General features: G+C 35.9%; 1 protein-coding gene across 1 annotated transcript in view; it reads right to left on the reverse strand.

Annotated features, from left to right (window-relative positions):
• The window catches only part of LOC129737907 (leucine-rich repeat-containing G-protein coupled receptor 4), a 28811-nt gene extending 17607 nt beyond the window's left edge, over window positions 1-11204 (reverse strand). Inside the window, exons 1-2 of the mRNA XM_055729074.1 lie at window positions 11151-11204; window positions 7072-7557 (exon numbers count right to left, since the gene is read on the reverse strand). Coding sequence (XP_055585049.1) covers window positions 7072-7557; window positions 11151-11204 — 540 coding nt within the window. The remainder of the gene's footprint in view (window positions 1-7071; window positions 7558-11150) is intronic.
• Between the last annotated feature and the right edge of the window lie 527 nt (window positions 11205-11731).

Genomic DNA, 11731 nt, shown 5'->3' on the forward strand with positions numbered 1-11731 from the left:
AAGTCAAAACATTTAAATACCTGGGACTTAAGTTCGACGAACATATGAGATGGGACGCGCATATAGAATGCCTAAGAAAAGATCTAAGTGCCATACACAGCATCCTTTGGAAGATATAAAGTTTTATACCCACAACGCAATTAACATGTTTGTTTCATGCATTCGTGCAAGCAAAGTTGCAATACATGATCTCAATCTGGGGAGCTGCGAGAAAAAAGGACATAAAAGCACTCCAAACCATGCAGAATCGATGCCTAAAGCTTAGTTCTTTTAGAAATGGGACACTTTCATTTGCTAATAGCTCGTTAACTAGTTATTTGATATTGAAAATTTTGACAGCATTTTGTTGCCTGTAAAAAGTACTATCCGACCTATTTTTTTCAAAATTTAAAATTTACGCGTTTTTGAGATATGTACGATGCAAGAGAAAAAGAAAAAAATAATTTTGCACAGTTTCCTTGAAAATACGTCATTATCAAATTGATAGCTGACAAAACCGTTGATTATTCAAAGAATTACTGAGTTCTTGTGGTGGATAAGTATGCAAACACTGTCAATAATGTCCACAAAGTTCAAATCAAGCATTGGAGAGAAGCACATGATCGGCAACAACGGTTAAGGATCATAAAGGAAGTCAAGTCTCATACCAGCATTTTTAATTTTCAATAAACGAAAAATTAAGGGTAGATCGCTGAAATGTCCAAAACAATTTTCTCCGATAAGCTGAAAGTGTTGCCTAGTGATGACTCATTGAAATCCAGCCTCAAACAACCATTTTTTGATAGTTCCAAAGCTCTTAAGCTGTAAAACCGGTACCGAAAAAAAAACGTTCAAAAATGTGGTCAAAAATAATCAAATTTGTTCATTTCGAAACAACTGTATTTACTAAAATGCTTCCAGTTTCCAGTTTCCAGAGAAGTATTGGACCAAAAAGTATCAGAAATTGAAGAAGGAGGGTGAAGCCACCTAAAATATAGATTTTTCGAAGTGTAAGTTGGAGAAACTGATCAATACCATGACTGAAAAAAGTGTGCGCCGGCCAATGGGAGAAAGCAAGAATAAAGTAGAAATTTCTTTAACAAAAAACGGTAAATATTTTTTTTCAAATTTTTTCATGAAAGATCATAACATTACCTTATTTTTCTTCATAGAAAGTATTTCGTTCAACCGAATGGTTTTTTAGATACAGGCATTCGTAACTGTCCCATTTCTAAAAGAACTAAGCTTTAAAAGCGGTGTATAAACGACCAAGACTTTTCTCCACTCTCGAATTATTCCAAGAAGCCTCTCAATCCATTTTACCAATCGCCGCATTAAGGGAGCTGCAAGGTGTCATACAAATTCACAACAAGCTGCACAATCCACTGTTCCACTACAATCAACAGATCCAGCAGCTGAATCACAGATTTCCCACTAGATCGAGAGGAAATCTAACGCATAGAAGAGCAAATACCGAGAAGATGAAGAGATCCCCGGAGTATTTCAGCAAGATGAAATACAATAACCTTCCACCATATTTAAAGCTAGTAACAAACAAGGCCAGCTTTAAACGTCAAGTCAAAGCCTACCTTAAAGCCAACCTAACAAACTATATAGCATAAATTAGAATCAAAACTAACTAAGTCGTGAAACATGTGACCAGCAAGTCCTAAAAAGCCCCCTTAACAGAAAGTAATCTCACTGGGGGTCTGAGAAAGTCAAATTCTTCACATAGTATATATCTGCCACTAATCGCCACAATACCATTCTGCTTTTATATTCCGTCTCCACTAGCCACCAGCCACCACCCGCCACAAAACCCCCGCCACCAACCTCCTCCACAAAGTCATCACAGCCGAAAAAAAACTGTATAATAGTGAAGCAAAGAAATTATGTTAAATTTGAATTTTGTAAATAACTTTGAAAAGATGCGTAAAAAAATGAATAAATAGTGAGGAGGTTTTATGCCTTTGGGAGAATGGTACCTATAGGAAGCCAACTCCCAGGGGCTTTTCCCTGCTCTTAAAAAAAAAAAAAAAAAAAAAAAATGACAAAAAAAAATCACCTTGACCAGGAATCGAGCACGAGTCTTTTGAATACCTCTCTGACACCTAACCAATAGGCTAAATCGTCAGATGTAAATTACTCGCTAAATTTGAAATACTCAGAGCCCGGCTACCTTTTACTCAGACGTCGCCACATGTATGAAGCAGCCGACAGCTGTTCTTAACGAACTCAGATATCAGCGGAAACATTACTCAGACGTCAGAAAATTCGGCACTAAGAGAACTCGAGTGCTTGAAGGCGACAACTAAGTAAATGTTGATCAGTTTTTCAAATTTCAAAAAGTTTGTGTATTTTTTTTAAAATAAAGGTGTATGAACAATATTTTGACTTTTATTATTCAACAATCAACAAATCCATCATTTGTCTGAATAATAATACAGGTTTTTGTTATTCTAGCATGAAAAAAGCGGTCATAAACCGCTTCAGAATTATTCGCGCATTCTGAATAACCATGACTCAGTTGTCCCGAAAAGGGCTGTTACCCAAGCAACCAAAAGTCTCGTTAAAAAGGTCGAACACAACTTAATCAGCATAATCAATGTGCTGAAGTTCGTTTTATTCAGCCCAAAATTTAAGTTCTTATTGAAACTTTGAAGTTCCATTACAGATTTGAACGGCCTTCTATTCAGCCCACAAGTAAACGTTTAATCAGCAAAAACAAAAAAAAGTTATTCTCCTCTCCTCTCTTGCTTTGGTCACCACCACCAGCCCATGTGGTGCTGCCGGTTTCTTGGCATCCATCTTTATTCCTCCCATCACCTCCTTCAATTCATCTTACTTAATTGCTTTGTTTTTATCTTTGTTCGACACATGCCAGCATGCACGCCAGTTCTGCTACACAATTATTTGAATCGCTTACTCAAGCAATTAAACAACCTTATGGAAAAAATTAGTCCTGGTACCAGATTTGAACCCGATCCTACGAGATGATAGCCAAACACGCTGCCACGACGCCACGCCTTGATGTTGCCTTACCAGCAGCTAAAATTCGAAGTGGTTATTAGCTTTTTAGAATACCCGCAAGGGCAGCCAGCGGCCAGCAACAAAGACGCATGTTGATTATGACTAAGAAACATTACGAAACGGGCGTATCAATCAATCATCCGTTAAAATAATATCGGTTTTAAAAAAATGGAATTCCATGTTTATAGCTAAAAATTATACAAATTCTTGAGTTTTTCTTGATATTAAATTAATGAATTGCTTCAACTGATTTTCAATGTGTGATAAATTCGTGGAAAGTAAATACAGTTGGACGAAATTTTATTAAGTCAAAATATTTACTCTTTCAAAAACAATCATTTACGAGTTAACATTAAGTTGTTCTGAGTTGAAGTTTCAATATAAATTATACATTTCAGCAATTTCCAAGCTCCAAAAATGATTAATTTATTATATACCCTTTTGTGATGTTCGTTTACATTTCATATTCATGAAATGGCGGACATGTCTCAAAAAAGGCTATTTGAGGATTTTTTTTGGAACTTCGAGTCCATAAAAGGCTATTAGAGACCCAATTTGTAACTTTTATTCTGAATAATGCGATTGACATGTCACAAAAAGGCTATTTGAGGAACTTCTTGGAACTTGAAGTTCATAGAAAGCTTTTTAAGGATCTTCTTGGAACTTGAAGTTTACAGAAGGCTATTTGAGACCTAATTTGTAACTTCTATACTGTGTGGGTCGATTGACATGTCACAAAAAAGCTATCTGAGGAACTTCTTGAAACTTGAAGTCCACAGATTACTATTTGAGACCTAATTTGTAACTTTTATGCTGTGTGGATACGATTTACATGTCACAAAAAAGCTATTTGAGGAACTTTTTGGAACTTCAAGTCCATAGAAGGCTTTTTGAGGAACCTTTTGTAACTTTCATGCTCACATTCGAGAAAATTTGGCACCAAAACCCGTTTGGATCCTTTGTTCAGCGAAATTCGAACTTTGGAGGCACGAGTTAAGTAGATATGAGACTTTTGGTTGCTTGGGTAGTCAGTTCTGAGTAAAGGCCGTTTAGTAAGAACTGAGTAGGTGCGGTTTTGGCGACAACTGAGTAACCGCCACTCTGAACTGAGTAGCTGAAAGTTAGCGAGTAGTTAAGCTGTGGCTCTATAATTCAGTTGACTTCATCGAATTGAATTCGCTGCTAGATTCTATGGCAGAAAATGCTCATCGTGCCCCGATCAATGACGCTCTACACGCCCTGAGTCAACAAGTTAAAGTAAAAAACGGGTTTTAAAATTGATTATACAGAAAAATCAAAAAATAATGCTAGTGATAATTAAGGAACAATGTTTATATCATGTTTTAATGCGTATCTTAAAGATCAAGATGATTTAACGACCATAAGAGCATATTTTCCGGTTCTCGAAAATTATAATATTTTCGTCACTTGAGAACCTTGTTGGTTTTTTATATTTATATAAAGATGATACGGAGATTTCTTTTTTGATGAAAAATTAATACTATCAACCCTACTGTGAGATATAAGAGAAAGAATCATGGCAAATGTTTAATAAAGTCAACCAATGCAACTGGCACCACTATTTGCCAGCATTGTTAGACCTGACATGATTGATATCTTTCTCGCTCGAAAATTTCGCTTGCCAGAGGTGCTGGTTTCAAAAAAAAATCCCCAGTACCATAATCTTAATCTCATTTTTAAAATCTGCCAAAATTTGATGTTTGTTTAGGCCAAAAATAAACTGTGTGGGCTACAGGCGTTTGAAATTCGATAAAAGTTGCAATTCGTCATCCCCTATTATGTATATGCATTTGTTATGTATCACTGTTTTTATCGGAATTTTGATCACCACGAATATCAACTGAGGTCAACATATGTCTCATATCATTACTCACAAGTAAGATTTTAATTCACCTACCTAGCTACCTAAGGGTCCAGCGCCGATTGACCGGCGCATAGGGCTGAGATAAAAGATCTCCACTGCTGGCGATCCGGAGCCAGCGTCTTCACTTGCTGCCAGCCAAGGTTCTCGTCAACTGTGCGGATTTCAGCGGCTAGACTTCGCCGGCACGAGCTTTTGGGCCTGCCTCTTCTTCGATGCCCATCTGGATTCCAGTCAAGCGCCTCTCTGCAAATCTCGTTTTCATCTCTTCGCAGCGTGTGCCCAATCCATCTCCACTTACGTTCCCGAATCTCGATTTCTAGCGCCGCAGGCAACGATGTTCCGCAGGCAGCGATTCACAAAAACTTGCAGTTTTCGCGTCGTCACCGCATATGTGCACCAAGTTTCACACCTGTACAGCAATACGGATTTGACGTTTGAGTTGAAGATTCGGATCTTAGTTCGTAGAGAGATCTGGCGTGGCCGCCAGATGTTTCGGAGACTCGCAAACGCAAATCGGGCTTTTCTGATCTGGGTTTCGATGTCCTTCTTGGTACCACCATCAGGCGTAATCTGGCTACCAAGATACTGGAAGCACTCCACTGTCTCAACCTGTTGTCCAGCTACCACGAAATTGGAACGATTTTCTGTATTGATTTCCATCGACTTGGTCTTTCCGATATTGACGACAAAAGTCACAGCAGTGTCACAGCGGTGACAAAATACATCCTTGTCTCACAGCAGTTACCGGGATTGGTTCGGACAAGACACCGTCGTGCAAGACCTTGCACGAAAATGCCTCGTACTGTGCTTCGATGAGATGGACTAGTTTCTCTGGGACTTCTCGTCGTCTAAGAGCAGCCCAGATGTTTTCGTGGTTCAGTCGGTCAAATGCTTTTTCGAAATCAACGAACACCAACAGAAGAGAGTCCTGGAATTCGTTGATTTGTTCCAGTATTATTCGTAGCGTTGTGATGTGGTCCACACATGATCGTCGGGATCGGAATCCAGCTTGTTGCCGTCGGAGTGTAGCGTCGATTTTCTCCTGGATCCTGTTCAGGATCACTTTGCAGAGTACTTTAAGGGTTGTACAGATCAAAGTTATGCCACGCCAGTTACCGCACTCTGTTAGGTCTCCTTTCTTTGGGACCTTTACGAGGATACCCTGCATCCAGTCGGCTGGGAATGTTGCAGTATCCCAAATGTCAGCGAAAAGACGGTGCAACATATGTGCTGACAAGGCAGGATCAGCTTTGAACATTTCAGCAGGAATGCAATCGATTCCAGGCACTTTGTTGGATTTCATGTCCTTCATTTTAATTCAGGATTAATGTAATTTATAAAGAGAAAGTTTCAACTTAAACCGAATTATTTGACTTTTGGCATCTTTGAAATTTGGTCACGGCCGGATTGTAGCATACTGGAGGCATATTTGAGAACATAAAAAGTGACAGTATGTTGATTTTCCATTGAGCTGGAACTTTAAAAAGATTTTTTTTTTCACCTAATGGCACCAATCTGGAAGGTTCCACGTTATAATTTTTTTTTTATAAAAATCATCGCGTACAACTAAGGACCAGTCTTATACATCCAGTTGCGTTCAAAAAATGATGAAATCGCTCAGCGCAATGCAGAAACTTTCAATTTTGACAGACTGCCATTTCTTCCACAGTTGATAGTTTCATCTCAAAATTTGGTGAAATGTAAAAAAGTACATTCTAGTATCTGGTAAAATTTTATCAAATTTGATCAACACGAACAAAAATTAAAGCCGTTTGAATATAGGAAACCAACCTCATAGTCAAACCGCTTTAATTTTTTGATTGACATTGACATTGATTTTATTTGGAAACGTTCTGGAATGTACTTTTGAACATTATCTCACCAAATTTTGAAATAAACACGTAAAATTTGACAAAGTTACAGCTTAGTTTGTGAAGCAATCACAATTTTTTTGTGTTTATTAAAATAGCTGTATCCCTTTTACTAGTTTTCGCAGAAGGTCCAAAACGTAATGAATGCACACTGTTTATAAGTTTAGCTAGCTTAAGTGGAAGTTTCTTTAAAAAATATCAACTGTGAAAGAAATGACAGTATGTCTATGTTGGAAGTTTGTGCGCTGCTTTGAGCGATTTCATGCTTTTTTGAAGGCAACCGTAAATTGTAAAAGTAAAACTTACCGTATCGAGCGCAAAAAATGCATCCTGCGAGATGTTGCGGATCCCGGACGGCAGAATCAGCCGATCAACCATGCTCAGGCTCGAGAACGCATTGGTGTCGACCAGAATCGTTGGATTGTCGGCCAGATTGAGCAACCTAATCCCGGCGGATCCGGCAAAGCCGTACGCTTCGATTCGGAGGATTTTGTTGTGCGCCAGCTGGATCTGGGACACATTCTGCAGCCCGGCGAAGGCAAACGATGCCACCGTGGCCAGTGGGGTGTGCTGAATCGAGAGATCCCTCAACCGGGGCAATCCCCGGAAGGCAAACGGCTTGATGGTGGTGATGTTGTTTCGATCCAGAGACAACTTCCGGAGCGCCTTTAGCCCCAGGAAGGCGTCGCTTTTGATGATGGGGAAGATGTTTTTCTGCAACGAAAGCGCCTCGACTGTTACCGGCATCGATTTGAGTGGAATTTCCCGAAGCTCGCCGCTGTTACACATAACCTGTGGACGGACAATGGAGAACGGATGAAAGAAAATTATTTGCTTGGTTGAGCATTATGGGGTTCTTTCATTTTTCCGCTTCAGCACATTAACTGGGATGGAAAATTTTAACTTTCTATTTTGGATGGATTCAAGGTTCGTGAATCTTAAGTGAAGTGTTTTTATTATGATGATAAGTTTGAGCGAATAGTGAATCAAGTTTTGTAACATGACCTAAGAATCAAAGCATCGTGGATTGCTGGACGTTCAACTTTCCCAACATCTGAATCAGATAAAGAAAAAACTGAATTGAGGATGGTGAACTCTGGTTCACCATTCAAAATTATAATTTAAAATTACTATTCAAAACTATCTAAAACTGATTGGTTACGATACTTTGAAACCAGTGATTAATGTCAGTACCGTTGATTGTAGACCCAATTCACTTAAATTTTTGAAACAAATTAAATTTGATGTCTTATAAAAAAAACTTATGTTAAGAATCTTTTGTTCATTGTTACAAATATCCAGTAGGCTGGCTGAATTAACTCGGCCATGGTTGGATTCGGGCAAAATAAAAATCGAGGTAGAACACGGTGTCTCTGATGGAACCATTTATTAACATGATTTCATTCATCATTAATGAAATCTAAGAACAACTTTTTTTTTAAATTATCACTAATTTCCGCCATATGCCTAAATTAACACGAGCAAATCGTAATAAATTTTATATTTGCTTCAAATTCAGAGCTTCTAAATTCTTTTGTTTGAATTTTAAAGAAATGACAAAATGGAAAAAGTCACATAGGGGGGTGAATATGGTTATAACACTGAAATACTTGAAATATTTGTTCTGCTGTCGTCATACATTTATTGCCTTGAATATGCAGTTTCTTTATTACTTGCTCAGATTAAGAAGGAAACAATAAAAAAATCATTAAAGTATAAACATACGAAATCGTGTGATTTTAAATTTTTTTTATTTTTAGAAATTTCTACCATGTATAATGGATTAACAGATCCTGGTCGTTCTAAGAAGTAAAAAAAAACCTTTGGCCTCCAAGTGTAAATTGGATTTATTATAAGAATTTTAATTTTAGTCAAATTATCCATCCAAACTGATCACTCCAGTTTTCCAGTAGGCGATTAAAAAACGTATGACTTCAATTGACCGTCTAACTTTCTAATTTTCCTTTTTGTCTTTTAGTCACCAATATTTCACTAAACCAATTAAATCGTAATAAACAACAAGTGTTGATGCCGCATTAAATTCATTTTTGATGAAGTTTTGAGCATCGAAAAGCTTCTCATTAGGATTTTTTTGTGTTTCAAAAATATTTTTTAAATCGATGGAAAATTTTTATTCAGAACTAGGAAAAATCATTCAAATAAAACTTTACTTTAAGAATAAAAAACTTATAACTATCTGAAATCTCTTCTTAAAAAAAAATTTGAATTTAAAATTCTGTTTTTTTCTTTTGTTTACAGCTGGTTTATTGAGAATTTGTAATCTTTATAAAGTCATATCAGATGTGTAATGCTAACCTCATTTTAAAATCTAAAGTAGTGCTATTTTCACTTGCGTTTACAGGAAGTTCATGACTTATTGCAAAATAATAATTCAGATTCTGAATCACAGTAAAGATTCTCTTTCGCGTGTTTTTTCACCCCTAATTTTCCACCATTCGAATATGAATTATAAACTTAAAATAAATAACCTATATTATGGAATTTAAAAAAAAATTAAATTTCTGATCTGATTTTATTTAATTCTGTTTGAAATGCATTACATCAAACATTCATATTATGAATGACCATGAAAAAAAATACAAGTACTGCCAAACAGAAATCGAATATAAAACATTCATAGTAAGAGTTTTAATTTAAAACAAAAACTTCTCAAGAGGTTTCAACAACAATAAATTGAAAAATGAGATTATGTGTTATGACTTTTGCGTTCCCTATAAGTTTTTAGAGCCCAAAAGGAACAAAAAGGTATTTATAAATGCTGTTCCAATATGAAGGAATTGGTGTTGGCGATAGAGATTCAAATTCATATCCAGAACCCAAAATCAGCATTCAAAACTTTAACGCAAGGAAACGAAATTCACATTTTCCGAGGTGCGACGAATTTGAAAACTGCTATCGATTTATTTAGGAACACTAAATGCAAATTTGTATTTTTTTTATCAGATCTTGTTTCCGGTATAAATTTTGAAAGTACATTGAAAAAAATTGTGCACTTCTTAGCAAAAGTGTAAAATATCAAAAAGATTTGGAAAAAAAAGGTTTAATGATCAATTTTCATGAAGACTGTGAGTAATTTACCATGAGAAAAAATTATAGATGTAAATATGTTTCCCCATTTTGTAAAATACAAAAATTATCTAGACATATCTGTATTGTTTTTTCAGGGAATCTATCCCTTTTTGGCATTCTTCCCTCTAATCTGTATCGTTTAATGAATAAAAGATAATGAAAAGATTTTACACATTTTTTGTTGTTTATGTTGGTTAGTTACTAAATCAATTATCATTGATCGATTTCACTTTAAACTGTTTAGTTTTAAAATTCCTACATGTCAGGAAATAAGAAGGGAAAAAAAAAATCTGACTAAAAAAATCGAGTTTGGGACGCAAAAATCATCCAAAATCAATTTACCTCGGTTTAAATTTTTCCCTAGTGAATAAAAATTATCCCCTTATCATTCCACTATTTTTTCGGCAACAAGGCAATCTATCATGCTAAACAGTCAAAAGATCTTTCAAGATTTCAAGATCTACAGCAAATATGTCACCGATTCTGCTGAGCAAATTAAATTAAATTAGGCTCCAGAAGCTTCATATTCAGAAAATGATTTTGATAATCGTATTTTCTTTTTTAATTTTTATTTTAAGTGGTGATTTTATATATTGTGTTTCCAAATTTGTAGATAATAATACTAAATTTCCAAATCAACATTCAGTAAAATACCCCAATGAAGAATTTAATGCCCGTTAGCTATGTTTGTTGTTAACGACCTTATCGGTGAAAAGTAAAATACTTCCGAATAAATATAAAATATCAGAGCGCTAATATTTAGAAGCTTAGGAAAAAATAAATTCTACATTTTCATCTCTCAACAACGTGTGTATTATTTTTCATTGGAAAAAATACATTTATAACGAGAAATTCTATAAGAGCTCTTAAAGTGACAATTTTAAAATACCAGATATACCTACGAATAATAAAAAAATTGTCAACATTTTTTCGCAGAGGATATTATAGTTTCGCTGGTTGTTTTAAAAAAGGATGTGTAAGTTGTGTAGAAGGATATTGAAATGAGTATAAAGAGAAACTTTGACAAAATTTTCATTATTCATTTCTTTATTCATACTTTTTTTTAAATACATGTTGTTCAGTGAAATTCATGGGGAAAGGGAGAGCAGTGTGCAGCTGATCATTCCCACCCCCAACCCTCCCCCTCCTTTCACTCACTCTAATGATGGTGTTTTCACCAGATATCAACGTCCCTTTATATTGACTGATTTTTGAAAATTGGAAAATCACCCCCCCCCCCCCAGCCAGCTCTAGGACCGCCCCTGTCTCAATCTCACTATCGTCGTTATCCATACCGGCTTCTCCTTAACCTCAGCCAGCCAAAAGGTTGTGATAATCCACTTTGGCATTATGTGGTTTCTACAAAGTTGTTTTGCTATTCACGATTTAGCTGCTCATGTATCAGAATGGGGGTAAAAGAAAAATTTTGAATTTGAAATTGATTCTGCTTAAAATTATTCGGACAGTACATTTTTACAAAAAAAAAACAATTAATAAACGACAACTTTGTAAGTAGGCTTTGAAAATCGGACAATCAGCACAAACAATACACTTCATTATTAAATAACATTGTAGGATCCCTGATGATGGTGTCAATAAACACCGAAACGTCGGAATAAATTAAACGTCTTTTATAAATACAAAATAAGATAGATTTGCCTTAGTTCGAACACGTTTTTAATAAGTTCCAATGGGCGTTCAAAAGCAACTTCGCAATATAGGAGCTTTGAAGTAGAATCATAAGCTTAATGCTACTTGTTTCGAACTTCAACCTATGTGTGCATGAACAAACATATATTTTCTTGTAAAACGACAGCCCGGTAGGCTCGGGTTCGAGGTTTGGTAAGAACATGTTTTTGAAATGTGAATTAGTAAC

This window comes from Uranotaenia lowii, chromosome 1, assembly GCF_029784155.1.
Source record: "Uranotaenia lowii strain MFRU-FL chromosome 1, ASM2978415v1, whole genome shotgun sequence".
Lineage (NCBI taxonomy): Eukaryota > Metazoa > Arthropoda > Insecta > Diptera > Culicidae > Uranotaenia > Uranotaenia lowii.